Source organism: Theobroma cacao, chromosome 1 (genome assembly GCF_053813885.1).
Source record: "Theobroma cacao isolate CCN51 chromosome 1, ASM5381388v1, whole genome shotgun sequence".
Taxonomy (NCBI): Eukaryota; Viridiplantae; Streptophyta; class Magnoliopsida; order Malvales; family Malvaceae; genus Theobroma; species Theobroma cacao.
In genome coordinates, this window is record NC_142639.1 from 7875576 (window position 1) to 7899162 (window position 23587).

The following is a 23587-nucleotide window of genomic DNA, read 5'->3' on the forward strand; positions in this document are numbered from 1 at the left end:
TGCTAATTGCTCTCCTGTGCTAACATAGGAAGTAGATATCAATTTTTGTTGAATCTTCTCTCGTACAAAATGACAATCAACCTCAATATGTTTTGTCCTTTCATGAAACACTGGATTAGAAGAAATATGCATAGCTGCCTGATTATCATGCCACAATCTCATAGGAGATGAATCTGCAAAACCGATTTCCTCCAACACATGATGAATCCACATAAGCTTACAAGTAGTTTGTGCCATAGCACGGTACTCGGACTCTGCACTAGACCTTGCTGCCACATTCTGCTTCTTACTCTTCCAGGATACCAAATTTCCTGCCACAAACATACAATATCTTGTAGTAGATTTCCTATCATCTGGTGACCCAGCCCAATCGGCATCAGTAAAGCTGTCAACTTGAGTATGCCCGTGATCTTAATATACAACCCCTTTGCCTGGTGTCCCTTTAAATACTTCAGAATGTGAACCAAGGCATCCCAATGAATAGAAGTAGGCACTGACATGAATTGACTTACTACACTCACTGGAAAAGAAATATCAGGACGAGTCACAGTCAAATAATTCAATTTACTTACTAGGTGTCTATATTTTTCAGGATCTGCGAATGCCTCCCCCTTTCCTGCTATAAGCTTCACGCTTGAGTCCATAGGAGTATCACAAGGCTTTGTGACAAGCAATACAACATCTTTGAGCAAATCTAGTATATACTTTGGGAGAGAAATATACCCTTTTTGGAGCAAGTTTCTTCAATCCCTAGAAAGTATTTTAAGGAACCCAAGTCTTTCATTTCAAATTTTGCTTGAAGAAAAACTTTAAGATCATGAATACCCTGTTGATCACTAATTGTAATCACAATATCATCAACATAAACAACCAACAAAATACAACCATTGTTAGTACGTCGAAAGAATGCATTATGATCACATGAACTCCGCAATAGTTCAAACTCAAATACCACATCACTAACCCTCCCAAACCAAGCTCTAGGAGATTGTTTCAACCCATACAATGATTTTCTCAACTTGCATACTTAACCAAATTCCCCTTGAGCAACAAACCCAGGTCGTTGCTGCATATACACCTTTTCACCGTGAAGAAAGGCATTCTTCACATCCAATTGGTATAAAGGCCAATGATTAGTAGTAGCTAATGAAAGAAATATACAAACAAAAGTTAATTCAGCTACAGGAGAAAATGTGTGTATAATCCACACCATAAGTTTGAGCATAACCCTTAGCTACCAATCGGGCTTTCAATCTAGCAATAGTACCATCAGGATTCACCTTTATTGTATACACCCACTTGCACCCAATGACCTTTTTACCCGATGGAAGAGAAACTAAATCCCAAGTACCATTAGTCTCAAGGGCCAATATTTTCTCTTCCATAGCAGTTCACGAACCATCATGAGAAAATGCCTCTGTAAGAGTCTTTGGAAGTGAAACTGAATCAAGAGAAGCAACAAAGGAACGAGAAGAACGAGAAAGATGATCATAGAAAACAAAAGAAGAGATGGAATGAGTGCGCTGGCATTTACCTTTTCGGAGAGCAATAAGGAGATCAAGATCAGAATCTAATGAAGTAGAAGTCAGTACGAGAAGTGAATCCAGCGATGTATCTACGGGTTGAAGAATTGTTGCATTAGTGCCATGACGACGGGGTGTACACCTGTGTGATAGGAGGTCGAGATGAAACAAATGGAGTATCAAGACTAGGATTATTCACTATATAAATCAAGAAATCATCTACTAGCTCAATCTCAGAAACAAAGGAGGACTAGCAAAGAAAGGACTATGCTCAAAGAATGTGACATCATGAGAAACAAGACACTTGCCCAATTCTGGTGAGTAACAATGATAACCTTTTCGTGTACGTAAGTAACCTAAGAATATACATTTTAATGAATGAGGATCTAGCTTACTAACATGTGGTCGCATATCTTGAACAAAATAAGTACAACCAAATACCTTGGGAGGTATAGGAAATAAGGACTGGTTTGGAGACAAGATATAATATGGTGTTTGGCCTTGACGAACATATGAATGCGTGCGCTTAATAAGAAAAGCAGTTGTATGAATAGCATCAGCTCAAAAAACTTTAGGAACTCTCATTTGAAACATTAAGGGTCTAGCAACTTCCATAAGATGACGATTTTTTCTCTCTGCTACTCCATTTTGCTGAGGAGTAACAATACAAGAAGACTGATGAATAATGCTATTTTGTATCATGTAAGAACTAAAACAATCAGAGAAATACTCTTTAGCATTATCACTATGGAGGATACGAATATTAGAGTGAAATTGAGTACGAATTTCTGCACAAAATGCAGCAAAGACAAAACAACTCAAATCTAGATTTCATTAAATATAACCAAGTATTTTTGGAAAAATCATCAACAAATGTTACAAAATTCTTAAAACCGGTTTTTGAAGTCACAGGACATGGACCCCAAACATTATAATGAACTAACTCAAAAAGAGAAGTAGCCTTCTTATTAACTCTAGACACATATGGCACACGAGGTTGCATGGCAAACTCTCAAGACTCACATGTAAACTAGACACAGACACTAATTCACGGCACATTTTCTTCAACACTAATTGAGACGGATGACCAAGTTGGCAGTGAAGTTGGAAAGGGGAAAGATCACTAGAATAGGCAATTGATGCACCAGCAGAAGGAAAAGCAGCAATAACTTCATCCAGTAGATATAATCCATTTGATTCACTCCCACTGCCAATAATCTTCCAAGTCAAGAGATCCTGAAATAGACAATAACCAAGAAAGAACGGAACACAACAATTTAAGGCTTTAGTTTTTTGGTTAATAGACATCAAGTTAAATGGAAAATTAGAAAGATGCAAAACTGAAGATAAAGGCAATGACAGAGTAACAAATGTACTACCACTACCTAAAACTTTAGTAGTTGACCCATTAGCAAGAGTGACATTAGTACAATGATTGAAATGCCTATAAGTGGATAAAATACCTGAATTTCCTGTCATATGGTCAGTGGCACCTGAGTCAATGACCCAGTGATGAGATGAAGAAGAAAGACATGCTATGGGATTACCTGACTTAACTAAGGTAGCAATAGAAGAGGATGAAGGCTGCTGACACTTCCGGAATTGGGTATATCTAGAAAACTCCTCATCAAGCATAATTATTGTATGGCCTTCAGTGCGAGGTGTAGTAGAATTGCCAACTTGTGATGCTGCATTAGCAAATTTAGAGGGGACTTGATACTGTTGTTGTTGTTGTTGTTGCCTCTGTGAAGGAGGTTGATAATGATAATTTTGTTGTCCCTGTAAGGGTTTAGAACACCGATTTTTGGGGTTACCTTGTGCTCCACAATTATAACACACTCTTGGACCTCCATGACCACCTGTTCCTTTTCACCATGACCTCCTCTAAAATGCCTTTTTCCCCACTTGATCCTCCTCTATATCCACTGGCAAACCCATTAGTACCCTATGAGACTAAGGCAGATCGATCAGACATCACTGGTAGTAAAAACACTTTCCTTGGTAGCATTCAGTACAGTGGTAACAACATCAAACAATGATGAAACATCCTTGTTAGCAAAGAGTTGAGAACGAATCATGTTGTACCCTGAATCTAAACTAGATAGACAACCAAAGACAAACAATCTCTGACGCTGTTCTTTCATCTTAGCCACATCAGTAGAACTGGCATGGCAATGTAAAAATCTTCAGTAGCACTCTTATAACCATAATAATAGTTCATAATCGTATGTCCATTCTGACTTGGACGACTAACCTCTTGTGATAAACTGTACAATCTCTTCATATTCTTTGTATTTGAAAAACACTCATGTAATAATTCTCATAACTCTTTAACTGTCGTATGTTTTATTGAGAGAACCATCTTTCTATCAATACAATTAACAATCTATGAAAACAATTTTCCATCATCTGTCATCCATACCTTTGCAGCATCGTTTTTTTCTGGATAGGGTTCATAAGATGTGCTTCCTTACCAAGTCCTCTTACATTAACCTTAACTAGAAACTTCCATTCTACAAAATTAGAATCATCTCCAGCTATCATAACATCAAGTCTTTTGTGATGTGAGGACACAACCTCCACATTCTTACTACCTTCGGATGTCATCTCACTTTACCATAATATTAAAAAAACAAATCAACATAAAAAACTAACCAACCTCATATTCAGCTAACAAGTTCTACCAATCTTAATAGAACCCAATCCACACAGTTACAACGATCCAACGAGTACCTTCTTTTTCTTCTTCTTTGAATTTTTTATTTTTTAGGGTTTTGGATAGGTAGGCTCTAATACCACGTAAATTACTTGTATATATTCAATTAAAGGTTAATTTCTACAATGTGGCTATTCTATTAATATAGAAAAGACTAAAACAGCCTTAAACCTAAAATAGCCTTAACACATAATATATATTTATATATTTATATATATATATATATATATATATATATATATGTATATGTATATCAGTCTTTAACAGTGGCTAAGCCTGGTATCACTGAGTGCAAGATTTCTGATGGTCGGAATAATTACAACTTTAGGATTTTTTTTTATTTTAATAGTCAGGGTTCTGGTGTTTCCTTTTATGTTACATTCAGGGTATTTCTATGGTCCAAGAAATGTCAATCCATTTTGAACTGCTAATGGTCAAAGGAAACTTGTAACTGGAAAGTTGTTTTTGTGTTTCTGTATGATGTCAAGTTGCCATTTTGAACATTAAGGTTGGACAGGATTGTGGTAAAATCTTACTTTATTTGCTCTTTCTTCAATTAAAATTGTGCATGATAAAATTTCAGAAACTGTGTCAGTTGAAAATCACGAACACCTTCTCTTGGAATGGATAAGATGTTTAAAAACTTTTATTAACTTCTGATCGGCCAATCAGCAATGCACTACTCTTGTTAGCCTGTCTTGCCTTGTATGCATTGATTTTCTTTGAGATGTGATACAATAATGAAGCTGCTTCATTCCAATAGCATGAATAATTGTCGTTGTCTTGGTATCTTTTGGCAACAGATGGTGCCATAGCTTTTCTAAAGCTCCATGGTCTCTTTAGATTTATCACTGTCATCTTGAATTTTGACTAAGTGGGTTTTCTATTTTGACCAGAGAAATTACTTAGATGTTTACCGATATGAATCATGGGGAGGTTCAATGATTCCAACCTACACTCTTGGACAGCAGGTTTTACATTGTTTCTGTATTGTTCATTTCAATCTTTTCAATTGGAAGTTAATTGTTTGTTTAAGTTGATTGTTAGTGTTCCTGTATATTGCTATGCTCTGCTTCCTTGTGGAGTTGCCATGTTGCTAATCGTTCTCAAGTAGCCATATTTGTCAACTATTTGGTAGAATGTCAGCCTAATCTGGGACTATTGCTGGTAAAAAGGATTAAATTGTTGGCTTAGAAATTCCCAGATGCACACTTTTAACTATAAAGCTACCGAATCCTGCCTTGATTCATACTGTGAGTATCTAAAGAAGCCAAATAATAATCTTAAAAAACTATAGTTTCTTAAAATACAAGGAGTTAGCAAAAGGGAAAAAAAAAAAAAAGCTGAAATAAAAGGACATTCTTAAGCCCATTATGTTGATGGAATAACTTTTGGGTGGAAGAGGGAGAGGGCTTGTAGGTATAGTTTTTTTTTCCCAAATTGATTACTGGGCCTTGGTTCTGTAACAATTTTTGTACAAATGGCACAAGAACAAGATGATCATGTTTCGTTTGAATGTTTTGACATCTGAGTTCATTATTTTTTCATGATTTCTCATTGATGACGAAGATGAAATTCGAACCATTAGATTTTGTGACTTCCACACTGAATTATGGCATAAATTTGATGTTTTGCAAAATAGACTTAAGCATCTACATCCCTCTGCAGAATTGTTGAGGCTAGAATTGGTATTTATTCTTCAGTTCCTTGTGATCTCGCAGTTCATCCCAACATCATTGACTCTTGACACAGGAGTCACTAGACCACCACCCCTTCTGAGTGAAGCTGATTTACTAAGTTGTATGGACAAGGTCAGAATTCCTAAGTGCTCTGATCTGGGTAATTTGATTCTGGTCTCAATATTTTCGGACAGCAATTAGTTTGATTTTTTAAAAACTTGTTGCTCTCTTTCTTCTATGTGAAAGGCGGGAATTGGTACAGATGCAACAATGCATGATCACATTAAAAAGCTGCTAGATCGATTTTATGCAACAAAGGACTCAAACACTCGTTTCTCGCCCACCAAACTTGTAATCTTTTTTCCCTTTTCTTCTTTGACTCGAGCTTTTTTATTATATTTTATTTACTTTTGAATCTTCTGTGTTACTGAATTTGTTATGAGCCAGGAGATTAATTAAATATTCAGAGAGAAAGTACAATTAGGGAGTTTAAAATTTGGTAGATGATTTGAAGTTTTAGAATAACTCTTTCTTTCTATCCAGCGGACACAGTGGCATCCAAAACAAAACATGGTACTTTTAAAAATAAAATCTTATATGCATATATCATCATAGCAAATTACAGAAATTTATTTTTATATATGTATGTTTGTGTACATATGTATATGTATATGAGTACATAAATGCATGCATAAAATGTAATGCACTAAAATGAAGAGAAAATAGTATCTACTTGTGTTCTATTTTAGAATTATCAATTCTTTTTTATTAAAAACTCTCTATTTATATTTTATTTTTGAATAGGTTATGAAGTAAAATATAATATTGAACAAATAAAATGAATACAACAACCAAACAAATTCAATTGTTTGGGTCTCAAAATTGATAATCACATAAAAAAATTCTTGTAAAACTTAAATACAGTTAAGTATAAAAGAAAAGGAAGTATCTTTGAAAAATTCCAAATAATGATTAATATAAAATATTTTTACTCAACAAAATCAATTTAAAGGATGTGATAAAATGTATATAAAGAGTTTTAATGAAAAAAATTACTTAAGTCACGACATGGGTTTAGCTCAAGTGGTTGGGTGGGTGAAGGTATTGAGTAGGTATTTCTTTTTTGCTCAGTGGTTTTGAGTAGGTATTCTAAGTTTAAGTTTTGATGCGCATATCTTTGCCCTACAAAAAATTACTTGTAGATCATCATAATAATCAAGTTTAAGTTTTGATGCACATTTCCTTGCACTAAAAAGAATTACTTGTAGATCATGATAATAATCTCTATAGAACATAATAAGTTGCTTTCTCTAAGTTCTTTCTTTAAAACATTTGAGTTTGTAGTGGTTTGTATACAGTTAAATAGAAAAGAATTCTGATAGCTAAGATCATATCATCATACCTTTTCATTTAATTTGCATTGTTATAAAATATAAATTTAGCAAATGGGCTACTCGAATTTTGTTCCACAAATTACATCATAATACTTTCCTATTTCAACTTCATTATCGTGATTAAGTTTTGCTTACTCTTTGGATAACAATATTGTCATTTCGATATTACCAATTAAATATTTTTAATATCAAACTCTAAATAGTTGTGAGTGCACACTTCCTTATGTAATTTATCAAATTGGAAGCACAAATTGGGGAGGGGGAGCATTATTCTGAAGGAATTAACCATATTGCCTATATGTATGTACTGAAAACTTAACTAACCGCATCAGAGTGGATGGAAAGGTTCCTTGGTAACCAGCCACGTGTATACTAAATATTTGAAATTGATCCCTTTCACAGACTAATGGACATTTTTAGGAAGGTGTAGCTTTTAGAGTTTGGAGATGTAATTTACGCACTCAAAATCCTTGTAACAGGAACCTTTTTCCTTTAAAAGGTAGTAAGTTTCCAGGATTTAGACATTTCCAAGTTTTGAACTATCTCTAGGCCAAGTGATGTCTTGAGCTATGATGAGAGACTTTTAAGTTTTAAATTATCTCTAGGTCAACACATGAACTGCCTGGATCAACTAATTGACATTGCCTTGCTAAACACGTTGTTGGCACTTTCTGAAAGTGGTCTTCTTTAGCCTAAAAAGAGGTGCAAGTTTACATTTTTAGCCACCAGACAATAGGAGTGACCTTAAGTATGATCATAAGTGGCATGCTTAGTTAAGTGTGGGTATAACAAAAATGTAGTAAATCTATATCCTTGCTGTGGATTATCATTGAGTAAATGTGCCGAACTTATTGTGTTGATAGGAATCCCCTTTGTGAAAGGAGTTCTATTACTGAGTTTTTTCTCCGATCAATGTTTTGGGGTGTAAGAGAAGATTTGGATTTGGGTTTACTGGTTATAGTTTTCTTGAGGGTTTTATTTTGTACTTTCATGTGGTTGACCAACTTGTTAAATAATTTTGTTCTTGGTGTGCTTTTGATTTTAGAGTTTTTCAGCACTACATTTCATTTTGTTGTCATATTAGTTATTTCTTTTATATTAGCAAACTAATTGAACCCTATCATGTATAACTGGATAACAACTGGATGCAATGAAACCATAATTTGGTATTATCTCTTCTTTCCTTTTTTGTGTTTCTTCCAAGTTATAAATTAGTTTTCTGACGGTAAGTTATTACATTGGTACTGACTGTGAGACTTATGTAATCTCAGGGTGAGGCACTGGTTATGGGATATGATGACATGGGGTAAGTAGTCTACTCTTTTTCTTTTTGGATAAGCCAGCTTACTTAAATTACAGTGCTAAGGATAATATGTGGAATCTTAACTCTTATTTTATTTGTTAAAAGGTTAGTCAGTTTCATGCATGTTTATATGTGGCATGACATGTCCCAGATCATTATGACGGTTTATTGTTTTTGGAAATTTTCTTATTTAATATATATATCCTTTTTAGGGTTTCATTTGTCTATAAAGAAATGGAGTCATGACTCTAAGATCGTGTGTGTTAGCCTGTATGTGGTTATTGATGTTGGTCTTTATCCGTAATTCCATTTGCTGCATTAATTTGTCTGTAGCATGATTAGCAAGTTGATTATTAGCTGAAGAAATCAATAGCTAAAACTTGTGCCCTTAACTTAAGAGTCTTGTACCATTACCTGGATAAGGGCCATGCACCATTTGCCCAGCCAAAGTGGCAGGGCTTGGTGCATCTGGTTCTGGCAGTAGTCATCCCTGTTCTCTTTTGGCATGAAGTGCTACTTGGAAGCATATTTTCTTTACACTCTTAACTTAAACATTAAGGAACTTTACTGTTGCACAAGAATGGTTAAGTTAACCACCAAGGACCTTTAGGCATATTTGATAAAACTGGGAAAGGATAGATTTAGATGAATGTACACAGTATATCTTATGGCAGTGATACGGTCCCTTGAAACAGATCGAGTTATGGGATGGTGTGTGGAAGGATTGGGTTTAGTTTGAGGTACACTATGTACTTGGGTGGAAGGTTTCTTTTTTTGACCTAAGTTTGTAATGCTGGCTCGTTAGAGAGAACCTGCAGATCTTGAGTTTTAAGTACTCAGAACTTGAATAGATTTTGAACAACCCTCTTTTATTAACTTCACTGCCTTTTTAACTACAGCTTGGTGGAATAACCACACTTAAAGGAAGAAAGTGGAAAGGTGGAGACACAACCCCCAACAACATGAAATGGAAAACTACCACTAACAATAAAATAGGGACCATAACGAAACTGTTAACAATAAACTGCCAGCAATCAATCAGATATGTGGACTTAGTCTATACTTCCCATGTGTGAATCACTTGTAAACTAAGGGATTATCTGATGTGCTATCATTACTCCCTTCCTTCAAATCGCGCTTGTCGTCAAGTGTGAAGTGTGGGAGGCACTCCTTCATAGATGAAACAGTCTCCCAAGATGCCTCTGCTGCAGAAGTGTCTTGCCAATGAATCAAAACCTCTTGAATGTTTCGATTGCCTCGACGGTCTAGAACAGACAATGGTAGTGGCATGGGTGCTGCTGGAAGACCCATAGGGAGTGTAGCAGTCACTGGATTGTCCCCCTCATGAAAAACTTTTAGACAAGAGTCATGGAACACAGGATGAAGCTTTGTCCCTGGAGGAAACTCCAATTTATAAGCCATAAGTCCAAGACGTTGCAAAATTTTGAAAGGACCATAGAACCTTGGCAGCAGTTTTTGGTGACGACAATTAGCCAAGGAGAGCTGTGGATATGGCTGTAATCGTAAAAGAATCTTGTCCCTTACTTGAAATTCAATATTACGGTGCTTGGAATCATAAATGGTTTTCATCTTATGTTGGGATGCAACAGATTCTGCCTTAATGATTTAAGGATCATATCTCGAGATTGTAAGGCCTGATCCACAGCATCCAATTTGGAAATTCCAGGACAATAGGACAGCAGGCGCAGCAGTGGATGCCCATACACTACTTCAAAAGGTGTGGTCTGTAGTGAAGAATGAAAATTAGTATCATATGAATACTCCACCCAAGTCAACCAATTCATCCATTTGGTAGGCTGAGCACTGGTAAAGCATCTTTAGTACATCTCCATAGTTCGGTTGACAACTTTCGTTTGGCCGTCTGATTGGGGGTGGTAAGCAAAGCTGAAACATAACTTGGTGCCGCTAAGACGAAAACGTTCCTTCCAAAATGCACTTGTAAAGGTGACATCTCTATCACTCACCATTGTTTCAGGCAACCCATGTATTTTGAAAATATTGTCAAAGAAGAGTTGTGCAATACTAACAGCTGAATATGGGTGAGCAATTGGCAGTAAACGACAGTATTTAGAGAAACGGTCCAAAACCACCAAAATGACATTTATACCATGTGAATTAGGTAAGCCTTCCACAAAATCCAATGATATGTCAGACCATACATGCTCAGGCATTAGTAAAGTCTGAAGAAGACCAGCAGGTTGCAAAGTTTCTGTTTTATGAAGTTGGCAAATACTGCAGGCACGGATGAAGTCACGGATATGGTGTTTCATGCCGTTCCAGTGAAAATCTTTGGCAATGCGAAAGAGAGTTTTTTGATACCCTTCATGCCCTTGGTTGTGTAAGGCGATCATGACTGTCTGGATGGAAGGAGAATTAGGGGCTAAATAAACCTGATGTTTATAGAATAGCAGCCCTTGTTTGAAGCTCCACGGTTCAGCAGCAGTACCCTCTTGGACAGTAGAGATTAAACTTTGGACTTCAGGTGAATTTTGTTGTTCATGATGAATTTCATCAAATAGGCTCAATTGTGGCATGGATATGGTGTGAAGGACAGCCCCATCGGAATCTCTCCGGGATAGAGCATTGGCTACAGAGTTGTATCGACCAGCCTTGTATTCTACTGAAAATGAATAGCCCAAGATTTTTCCCCACCAGTGTTGCTGTGGTGGTGTCAATAGTTTTTGCTCCAATGAGAACTTCAAACTATAGTGATTGGTGCAAACTATGAAGTGCTTGCCTCATAAGTAAGAGCGCCAGTGTTTGATGGCCTTAACAAGACCAATGAGCTCCTTTTCGTAGGTTGGTAAATGCCGATGTCGGATTGCCATGGCCTTGTTAAAGAATGTGATTGGTTTATTATTTTGCAATAAAATCGCACCAATTCCAGTGTCAGAAGCGTCACATTCAATTGTAAAGGGTTGAGAAAAATCAGGAAGTGCTAACACAGGCGTGGTGGTCGTGGCAGCCTTAAGTTTTTCGAAAGCTTGAGACAATTGGTCTGTCCATATGAAGGAATTTTTACGGAGCATCACTGTAAGAGGTGCTGCAATAGAACCATAGTTATGAACAAACTTGCGGTAGTATCCAGTGAAGCCTAAAAAACCTCATAAGCCTCGAATAGTTAAAGGCTTGGGCCATTTTGTCATGCTTGAAATTTTGCTTGCATCTGCAATAACCCTTTGGCAGTGATGATGTGGCCCAAATAAGCAATTTGAGTTTGGGCAAATGAGCATTTAGATCATTTCAAGAAAAGGTGATGTTTTGAGAGCAATTTGAAAACGGTCCGCAAGTGATACATGTGCTGTATCTAGGTACGGCTGTAAACGAGTATATCATCAAAAAACACCAAAACAATTTTTCTTAAGTGAGAATGCAATACCTCATTCATCAGGCCTAGAAAGTAGATGAGGCATTTGTTAACCCGAAGGGCATGACTCGAAATTCAAAGTGGCCATGGTGTGTTCGAAAAGTTGTTTTTTCTACATTAGCTTCATTCATTTGAATTTCGTGATAGCCTAACTGCAGATCCAGTTTAGAGAAATACTTTGCTCCGAATAATTCCTCCAACAATTCCTCAATCATCGGAATGGGAAATGTCTTTGATTGTCTTTGCATTCAATTCCTGATAATCTGTGCACATGCGCCAAGTATCATCTGACTTAGGAACAAGGAGCACTGGAGATGAAAATGAGGATTGACTAGGCCGAATTATCCCTTGCTTCAATATCTCGGAACATTGTTGCTCAATGTCATCTTTCTGGACATGTGGATATGGATATGGTCTAACAACTATTCGATGATCATATGTACGTGAAGGAGGAAGGCTCATGGGTTCCTAGAATAAATAAGCAAAATCTCGTAAGAGTCATTGTAAATCAGCATCGTAATCTTCTTCGGCAGTAACAACTTGAGTCTCAGCACTTTGTGTTGGTTGGGAAGTTTTAATTCCATGTAATTCTATTTGTTTCCCTAGTTTAGTAAAAGACATCCACATATTTGTAAAGTCCCACAAAATGGGTCCTAAGGTTTTTAACCAATTGACACCTAATACAACATCAAAACCGCTTAAAGTGAGAACATATAAATCAACAAAGAAAGTGTGATTGCCTAATTGGAGTGACATTCCCTTGCATTGACCTAGACTTCTAATTCTCTCTCCATTTGCAGCCACAATCCGTAATCTATCTCGTTTTTCCACTTGAAGATTAAATTGTGATACAAATTTGGAGTCCACAAAACTATGAGTACTACTAGAGTTTACTAAAGATAGAGTTGGGTTACCATTCAATTTGCCTTGCAGACGCATGTTTAGAGGAGTATTGATACCGATGATGGCATTCAACGAGATCTCTGGTTGATTAGTATTAAGAGGTGGCTCATATTCGGTTTGCTCTTTGTCTTTTTCTTCAACTGAGTAGATCCAGAATAATTTCTTACATTGATGGCCTTTGACCTTTGACCTTTAAGCCACTCTCCTTCATTTTAGCCCTAGTCAATGTTTTCACAAATCTCGTACAGTGTTAAAGTAGTGTATTAGGAGGTTTTGATTGTTGAACCTTTGACATTGGTGTCCGAGTGGGCTGCCCCTTGCGTTCATAGAGTCAGGATATACTCATTGCAGCTTGTTGACTGGTGTTTGGTAGAGATCTTTTAGGAAAAATTTTAAGAATTATTATATATTGTGTCTGATTATTAAGGCCTAATAATTTTAGAAATTATTGTATATATATATATATATAGGCTGCTGTAAATAATTTTTCTATGACAGAGAATAAAAAACTCTCATGTTTTTCCTCCCAACATGGTATCAGAGCTTCTACCAACTAAAGAAGCCATATTTTTTATCGCTCGGCAGTAGGGGAATCTTGTCTGCTACTCTTGACAGTCGCCAGAAGCCTTACTTGACTGGTGTTTCAAATCATGGCTGTCAAGAGTAGCAGACAAGATTCCCCTAGTACCGAGCGATAAAAAATATGGCTTCTTTAATTGGTAGAAGCTCTGATACCATGTTGGGAGGAAAAACATAAGAGTTTTTTATTCTCTGTCATAAAAAAATTATTTACAACAACCTATATATATATATCAATGTTAACTCTAAAACAACACTAAAACAAGAAGTTATCACAAATATAGATAGCATAATATTAGGCCCTAATAATCAGATACAAAAATACAATAATTCCTAAAAGATCTCTACCAAACACCAATTAAAAAAGGGACTGATGTAAAGTTCAATTTATTGTGCTTGAGTGAGAGTGCCGGCCTGTGAAGCCAATTGCTCAAATTTTTCTTGGTAATCTACTACAGAACCACTTTGTTGAAGTTTCACCAATTCTCCCAACTTATGACTCCTTATAGGTGGGCCAAAGCACATGTGACATTGATGTTTGAATTCATCCCAAGAAGGTTGTGGCATGTCAACTTCCATTTGAAGGAACCATAGCTGCGCATTCCCCTCCAAGTGAAAAGAAGCAAGGCTAACATTTTCTTCTTCGGTTGTTTGTTGGTGGCCAAAGTAATGCTCGCACTTGCTGAACCACCCTAAAGGATCTTCTTGGCCATTGAATTGTGGAAAATCCAACTTTGTGAGCTTAGGGATGATGGCACCTCCCCTTGTGGTTTCGGATCCTGTCCTTCTTGCTACGCCTTCGCCCTTATGGCTTCGGTTGTTACTGCCTTCCTCTGTAGCTACGGTATCAACTTTGGAAGCAGCTGAATCCTTAATGAGTTCATCCAGTCGAGCATTTATTGCTTCTTATCGTGCCAAATTGGCTACACATTCATCTTGGAACAATTGTAAAAGTTGCTGCAATTGTTATTGAAAAAGGTCCCCCATAACATTAGGCTCTGATACCAAATTGATACGGTCCCTTGAAACGGATCAAGTTATGGGATAGTGTGTGGAAGGGTTGGGTTTAGTTTGAGATACGCTAGGTACTTAGGTGGAAGGTTTCTTTTTTCAACCTATGTTTGTAATGCTGGCTCGTTAGAGGGAACCTGCAGATCTCTTGAGTTTTAAGTGCTCAAAACTTGAATAGATACTGAACAACCGTCTTTTATTAACTTCACTGCCTTTTTAGCTACAGCTTGGTGGAATAACCACCCTTAAAGCAAGAAAATGGAAAGGTGGAGACACAACCTCCAATAACATGAAATGGAAAACTACCACTAACAATAAAATAGGAACCACAATGAAACTGTTCATAATAAACTGCCAGCAATGAATCAGATATGTTGACTTAGTCTATGCTTTCTATGTGTGAATTGCTTGTAAACTAAGGGATTAACTGATGTGCTAATAGTCGGATTGTAAGCACTATAGACCTTCATGCTGCCTACCATAACTGCATTGTCTTCAGAAGCAGTTGCATTATACACAAATTAAAAAGGTCTTTGTCTGCCTGTAGATATGGATAGTGTAAAAAATTAGCCTATATCAACAAACAATGTGTGAGTTTGAAAGATTTAAAACATATCCTATTCTCTGTCTCTGTCCCCATTATCTTTAACATTCTCTTCATTCTTCTGAACGATTCGATTTTAAGAAGAAAAAGGGAAACAAGAAATAAAAGAAAGCAATCTAAGAAGCACAAATGTGCATGAAGAAGTACTTTTTTTACTTTGGAGAAGAAATCTGGTCAACTTTGCAAATGATGTTTTACTTCATAATAGGAGATGCATTTCACTATATACGAATGTTTTCCAGGTTCAATATGAGTTTTTTTAGAGAGGCAATTAGTTGTAAAGCATATGGAAATGTGGTGCATATTTTCCTTCTTTCTCTGTTTTCATGGACACTTCTTTGATTGAGAAATTGCACTGTTGGGCACTGGAGAACAGAATCCTTCTGTTAACCTGTGGTCAACCTTTGCAAAATTTTTTCGAAGATGTAGATAAATTTATCTAAAGAGCATGCAATATTGTGCAGCTGCTATCGATTTTGGTTCCCTAATAAGCTGCAACCCTGTTTCCATATTGGAAGTTGCCCGTCAAAAGCCTACATCTATGTCCAAAATGACAATAATGTTGTCTCCACAGACTGCCACATTAATTGCAGTCACTCAATAAGTGTATGCTAGTAGGATAGTTTTTTTATTTGCCCATGCAAGTGGTTGCATCATAATTACAATATTCTTGTTTCTTAGTTTTTTTCCTCTGTCATTCATCATGGTATATTTTTGATCAGGTATGAACTTTGGAAGCCAAATCTCAGATCAATGATGGAGTTTGACATGAAAGAAGTTAGTGTAGGCAATAAGAGAAAAGATGAAGTTTTAGCCACTTGCTTGCAACAGATGAAAGCTTGCTTCTTAGATGTAAGTTGCTTCTATATATTTATTTGCTTGTGGAATCTATTTTGCTGGGTAATTATGCTAGGGAACACTGTTTGTTTAGTGTAAAATTTGCATAATTAATAGGATTTAGGATGCAGAAAGGAGGAGGGCTGCTTAAGGGGGAGAGAAGGAGAAAAAGAATTCCTTAAGACAAATCAAAACTTGATGTATGACTCCTTATAAATTAAATAGGGAAAGAAAAAGAAGAGATGAAGTAAAGAAGTCAGAAGGGAAAGGAGAAGAAAAAAAGCAATCAAAGGGAGAAACAAAGGAAATTGAGGAAGTGCATAAGCATGGGAATATCTCAATAATTTAATCTCTATTTTTATAATGTCTTAATAATCCAAAGCAATTGAAATTGAAAATAAGTATTTATAATACTTGGTAAATAAGTAAGAGTAACTGAAATAAAATAAGCTAAATAACCTAAATATAGATATAAAATTACCTTTGAAACCATGAAATTTTAAACTACTATATTAAGTTCCTAAATTATATAATTTCTCCATTTGGATTATCATAATGTATGATGGACAAAAAAAAGGACGGCATAAGGGAGATTAAGAAATTAGAGGGTAGGAAAGAAATAGAAGAAACAATGGAAGAAAGAGGGAAAAATCTCAATATTTCAAAGTTTTTAGGATAGATTGAAACATCCTTTAGTCAAATCAAAATGGTACACCAAATATAGGATTTCAGTGATATAAGAAAGGTCAAAAGTCATATATATACATTTATCACCTTTGAAATATATATATATATACACACACACACACACACATACATTTATGGTGTTTGGTTGATGTGTCCATATACGCTTTTGGTTGATGTCATGTTTTATGACAAGCTGAATATTATATGCAGGCAAGATTGAATAAAGTGAAATTATTAGAGGCTATGGCAGTTTTCTTTGAGAGGTAGTTTATTAATCCCCTATATTGTAGTAGCAAATATTGCCACTGTTATTATGCTAACTGCTTATGCAGATCAAATCAAGCTGCTGGTGACGACAACCATGCAGCTGGAGAAGTGGTTAGGCAGTGTGGACTTTGCCGAGAATCTTCTATGGTGCTGAAGAAAAACCGTGTATGCATGACATTAATTCAATTTTTCGTTGAGATTATAGAGACTATTTTGTAGTATCTTTGTGTTTTGTTTTTGTATTGGACATTAGTTGCATTTCTCATCTTCTGTGCAGTATTCTTCTTCTTCGCTTGTAATTATCTTAATTCAAGCATCCGTTCTTTCCCTCATCTTGCAATCTAGATGATGTTGCTGAGATGATATAATTTTTGTTATGCATAATTATGAAGATAGTGGTTGTAGGTCAGGCCCCTACTTGAGCTTTGTGGTATGTGAGAGCTTCAATATTTACTCATGCAAAATGGATCAATGTCTTTTCTCATGCAAAATGGATTTCTATTATTGCCTGTATGCTATAGGATTTGGCCATGTGTTTACTGTCTGGTGAATTTGAAGTGTTTCTAAATCAGTTTTTTTTTTTACCTAATAATATAGTGACTTGGGTGGTTTTCCTTGACATAGAAATTGGACCACAGGTTAAGTCTTCTTGTGATATAATCTAGCCCACACTGGGAATGTAGAAGAAGTAAGGAGGTGCTCTTAGGTTCTGAGACCACTACTATTTGCACATGAATAAGGGTTTTTGAAAATATCAATTTTATAACAGTAGTAACCATTCATGATAAATTGAGTTATCTCATGTGCGGCAACTAGAAAAGGATGTTGTAAAGGCTAGATTAGGATAAGCTTAGGCTTTCAATTTGGTGTCTCCTATTGAAATTAGGGAAAAAAAAAAAACAAATTGTCCAAAGAATGGTAGTTGGCTTATATGCCAATGGGATGTGTAAGTTTATTACAAAGAGTACTGGTTAAGAAAACAAGAAATAAATTAAGATTTGTGATATGACAGATGTTTCATCAAGCTCACTGGAGAGATAAGATCATGTTTGTTAGCCAAATATCTGGGATAGGCATCTTTCAAATGTTGAGTTTCTAATTTTAAGCCTAATTTTTCTGGTTCATTATGATTTCCATGACCATTAATTTCTTTCATGTTTTTGCCTTACTGTGTAACCATATTTAAGCTATTCTGATATTATAATAGTATCCTTTGCGAGCAGTCAAGTCCTTCAATTTCTTATGAACCATTATACTTCTTTTCCAACAGGATGGCAACTTCATGGTTGGATGCTTGGGTTTTCCGCAGGTCAGTGCCTGGGTTTATTTAATAGTCTTAAATATGAAAACGAAAAACATGTGTGGTAACCTAAGTTTGTTGCATAGTTTTAAAAGAAGAAAACATATATGATACTTGTTTGATGAGTTGGAAAAGGTGATTCCATGGTAAAGTTAAGTCTAGAAAAGTTATTTTCAACCAGAACGGAGAAGGAGACAGCAAAAGATCTCTTCTTTCCCTTTTGTGCTCCTCAACCTCAATGATTGTAGCACACAAGTTGTGAGCTCTTACTGTCATAACCACATATAATTAGTATCACCACCAACAAATGTGGTCAGTGCATCATAACCACTTTGATTTTTCTTGTTAGCTATAATTATCTGTCCATTTTTAATCGGTTTGAGATAACCTTTTCATAGGATCTTTCCAAGTTTTTTTGAGAAAGAGTTCTGGAGTTGATGGTAATGGTCTTGTAGGCCTGAATAAGAAAAGGACATGGAGAACCTGGATTGTCCAGGCTGGAAAAGAAATTTGTATGACTCATGGTTTCAACTGTTTGCTAACTGCTTCATGGTTTCGACAAGTATAAACCTGCAAGTTAGGATAACTCAGGCAAGTGGAAGCATTAGGTGGAAGCTCACAAATGGATGAAGGGGAACTATTAGGTGAAGAAGAAGGGTCAGGGTTTGAAGATCTAGATTACCAGGAGCGAATGCTCTGATACCATGCTAACATAGAAAATTAAAATTGTAGGGAGAAAACATTAGAGCTACCTAACAATATAGTAGCCTCTTTGTTTATACTAAGAGGTATAGGTATAATAGATGATATTACCCTTGCTGCACATATGAAGTTATAACATATATCAGATCACTAAAGGTTTGCAATTTTGAGTGCTCTATCCTGAAAACGAGATCCTGGTTACCTAATTCTCATTTTCATGGCATTATTGCTCTTCTTGTTATATATTACTAATAAGTTGAATGTTCTTACATTGAAGAAAGAATTACCATGTAGGTCCCTTTTATGAAGTAATAAGGTTATTCTTTCAATTTTAACTAGATGGGTGCCATGTAGAATCTTATTATGAAAATGCTTCTCAGCAAAGCATGTATTTCTGAAAAGTAGCTTTCTTTGTCTTTACATTGTATTTGAAATAAAATCCAATCAATCCATGATTGTACCATGACAAAATAGAAGTTGTACCTATGTACCAACCTTCTAAACTGAACTAGTGTATTAGGAAAAAACTGATACTTCCTTCACTACTTAATGTTTAATGGAATCTTGAGGTGGGACCGTTGAACTTTTTGAAAAATATACCCTGCCAGTGTCCTATTTCTTATATTAATCTAGTTTAATTTTTTTATATGAATTTCTAGGTTTATGAGGCTAATGTGGTCTTTCTCTTTTTCTGTGTTGCATGTAATTTTGCAACACCTCTTTGATACACTCATCAGTGTAGGAATGCTATTTGGCTCCCTGGATCTGTATTGGAAGCAGCAGTAACCAGTAATATTTGTGGCTCCTGCAATCCAGGTATTTACTTGTGATTTTATTTCTTCAAGTTTAGCTAGCAGTGATTGTCTATGCAGACTTGGTTTAGTTTGTTGGGGATCAGTGAATATTTCAGATGTAGATTCATTGCAATCCATTATTATAAGGTAAGGGCTTGAAGCTAGATGTGACAATCCCAAGTTGTCCTCATTGCCTGTGACAAGTTGAGATTCATTGTCATACTAATAGTTTTAAAAGCATAGTATAACATGTCTGTTTTATGTCACTGTCACATGGTGTCCATTCAGATGTGCCACCTTATTTAAAGTGTGCATGTGACATACATTGTCTCCATCATGCTTCTTAGCAATGTGTTCATCAGCTTTCATGTATGGGATATACTTTTTTAATGATAAGCTTTACCCTTTTTCTGATAGGTCCTGTTTACTTGATTCAATTTAAGTTTCGCCAGCTTGAAATACCACCTGGCTTCAATGCCAACCATCTGGGTAAGAGTATAGTTCCACTGACATGTAGAGCCTTTACATCAAACTTGCATGATTTCTTTTTGTTGTCCTTAAAAATATCTATACAAAATGTGAATGAGTTAAGTTGGTATAATACAAACCCTGGGCTCCATTTCAAGAGTTGGTCCTTCCTTTTTAATATTTCAAGTGAGTTGACTCTATCCATCTCAGGACATTGTTTCTCCTGATTCTTATTTATCAGTGTCGTATTCCCATTTTTTATCCCCACTATTCTGTTCTAATAAATGTTTCTTATTATCATCTTTCCATGATTGTTTAGTTTAATTTATTACGTTTTAAAATATCTCTCTGTTTGTTAGTAAGATGTGTGTGAGCATGCACATGTGCCTTAATTAAATAAAAAAAAATGAAACTTTTGCACATGCAAATGTATGTGTCTTCTAAATTCTAGTATTCTTTGTCTCTCAAAGATTATCTAGTTTTGACCTTTTGCTGTCAAAAGCTTTCAATTTTTACCACTGCTATTTTAAACATTTATTGAGAAATTTTCAAAATTTGGAAAACTTTTGACTTCAAGTTTCCGATTATTTTTTTCCCCGAAATTTTAATTTAAAGTAAAGGTCAAAGATGAAATTTTGACCACTCATTGTCAAACAGACTAATACCTGAGAACAAAAGAATTATTCATTATTAGTATGTGCACGCCCTGATTCTGAAGCTTTCATGTTTGAGTTTGTGCAATTTTTGAGCAAGCTTCTGGATTTGTTTTCATGTGAGTTTATATATATACATACATATATATATATCTCCAAAACTACCTGGGAGGAAGCATGTTGGCTTAGCTGTCTTTGGGCCTAATGTTTGTAGCTTTGTTTCTTTTTTTTTACTGTTGAAAATGTAATAATATCTTTCTATAGTTTCCAAATTGACTCCTATGTTATTTAGAGGGAAGAATGTTGCTGCTTATAAATGTCTATGTAATCAGAAGAAATCAAAATAGTTGATGATTAATGAGAAGTAAACTGCTGTGAACAAAAAAAAAAATGAAAATGAGAGGTTGCCTGTTTTGGTTTCTTGAGGTGAATGATTGTTCCTTTCAGGGTTTTTTTTTTTTTCTTCTTGCTCTACCTACATTCCTTTCTTCTTTTTTAATTTTTAAATGGTTTTGACATTAGTTGCATGTCATACGACCAAGGCTTTCTACAGCCATTTCACCACCTTTCCTTCACAAGATATTTCTTAGAATCAAGCGAAGATTGTTTGACATTATATTTCAGCCAAGAATAATTTTATTGTAATGGCAAAAAAAAGAATAATTTTAATTCACAACCTTCTCTTTCCTGCTCACCAAAAAAAAAAAAATTCCTCCTTCAGAGCTGAATTGCTGTTTAGTTGAGAGCAAAATCATTAGATACCAAATGATAAGTTAGAATAATTCATTCAATATTGTTATTATTATTTTTGCCATCTTAGAGCTGATTATTTTTGTTGTATCTTAGGAGAGTATTTATATGGAAGTTTCATTTCAAATTTTCTTTTACACAAACACAAACAAAGAGAGAGGGAGAGAGCGCACGTAAGAAACCTTAGATATTGTGATGACTGGCTCCATGAACAATTGTCCATTAGGTTATACTAAAACTATGACCTACTTGTCTTTCTCTTTCAATAAAATAAATTGAAGTTTAACTAAATAACTTGTGAATTCAATACCTTTAAGCATAAATGAAGCGTTTATGCTTTGGACAATTTCCGTTCTGTTTTCTGCTAAATAGAACACTTTTATGTTCTGAATGTGGATTTATTTCTTATTTTTTCTTCCTTGTACCGATATAATCAGTCGACATGGCTTCATTTTGTCTAGACCCTGTTTGTGCTTAAACATGTATATTGAAATGGATCCAGCCTATTTTCATATTCAACGCTGTTTGTTAGTCATCTAGAATTCTTTTAATGTAAATTAGATTGTGAGATTTACAGAGTGCTGAAGAACTTCCTGCCTGCATACTCAGGTTGCATTGGTGGCTGTGATGATATACTTAGACAACTGATAGAAATATGTGGAACAGGTTCTCGCATGTCAGGTCCGTATGCTTGTTTATCTGGAGTATTCACGAAGATCAAAAGGAAGAATAACACTTCATTTATGGATCTGTTGGTGGTGATGAAAATCATAACACTTATCATTTTCATTATCCCTTAATGTGATTCATGAGAACTGACTAGCAGTTTATTCTTAGCCATTTTAAGTTTTCTAAATTAACATTTAATTTGTATTCTGCGAAGGTGTTACCATATTTGTGCTGAATGTTGCACTTACAGTATATTGCATCTTGTCCATGCAATTTATAATGCCCTATCTACTTAGGCTATTTTAGAATATTGATTGTCCATATGTGCATTTTCAAAAACCATGATCAGAAATATTGTTATTTGACAGTATATAAAGTATGTGTTTATCAAATACATGAATATCAATGAATATTAAATGTTCCTTTCTTTCTTGAGGAAATCATATCTTGCTTAGTTGTTGAACATAAAAATTATTATTTTTGTTTAATATGTTATGCAGCACGAGGTAGAGGACCCACTACAACGTCCAGCAATGTCCAGAGAAATAGCAGCAGACAAGGTGCTTGCTTATACTGTCAGCAAACAGGCCATTCTTCAAATGATTGCCCTTCACAGTTTTCAGGTTCAAGAAATTCTAGATCTCGTACGAACTCACAAAATGGTATGCAAGATGAACTCTTTTTCCATTTTATTAACTTAAATTTTCATGAAAAGAACAAGTGTTGCTTGCTTGTAGTAATAATAGTTAAATTTATACTTGCAAAAGGCTTGAGCATAATACAACAACAATCCAGATTGGAGTTCAATGTCAAGTTTGATTAGAGGTGGCAGTAGTTGACCCAAGTCAAACAACTTGACTTGATCAGATAGAAATCTGACCTGATCCCAGCCCAGGCTGATCCAAAAGTAAATGAAAAGTTATGTTAAGTTATTTGAACTTGAAATGACCCATCTTCAAAGCAACTCAAACCTGAAACAACCTGGACTCAAGGTGACTTTGGACCCAAAGCAATCCAAACCTGAAATAAAATAACACCCAACCATAAACTTACTTTGGGTATACACTTCACACACACACACACACACATACTCCCCCTGTCCCAATAAACTTGTCACATTTTGACTTTTTGTTGGTCAAATTTTTACACTTTGGCATCTATTATTTTAAAATTTTCAATTAATTAAAATTTACTATATGTGCATGTGTGTGTGTGTAAACTACTTCATTCGTAGATTTTAGAAAACATTTTCCCTATTTTTATCAGTGATAAATACAGAATAAATAGAGGTCAAAGTTCAAAATTTTTACCAACAAAATGTCCACATGCGACAAGTTTATTGGGATAGAGGGGTTTTTTT

At 35.4% G+C, this 23587-nt stretch overlaps 1 protein-coding gene across 2 annotated transcripts in view; it reads left to right on the top strand.

Moving 5' to 3' along the window:
* The window catches only part of TOP3A (topoisomerase 3alpha), a 32022-nt gene that overhangs the window by 5513 nt on the left and 2922 nt on the right, over positions 1-23587 (top strand). For both annotated transcript variants that reach the window (XM_088802937.1, XM_007048418.3), the window contains exons 11-22: positions 5136-5210; positions 5961-6050; positions 6165-6269; positions 8584-8618; positions 15823-15952; positions 16835-16887; positions 16957-17056; positions 18162-18200; positions 19631-19709; positions 20105-20176; positions 22168-22239; positions 22728-22889. In XM_088802937.1, the coding sequence (XP_088659063.1) occupies positions 5136-5210; positions 5961-6050; positions 6165-6269; positions 8584-8618; positions 15823-15952; positions 16835-16887; positions 16957-17056; positions 18162-18200; positions 19631-19709; positions 20105-20176; positions 22168-22239; positions 22728-22889 (1012 nt within the window). The remainder of the gene's footprint in view (positions 1-5135; positions 5211-5960; positions 6051-6164; positions 6270-8583; positions 8619-15822; positions 15953-16834; positions 16888-16956; positions 17057-18161; positions 18201-19630; positions 19710-20104; positions 20177-22167; positions 22240-22727; positions 22890-23587) is intronic.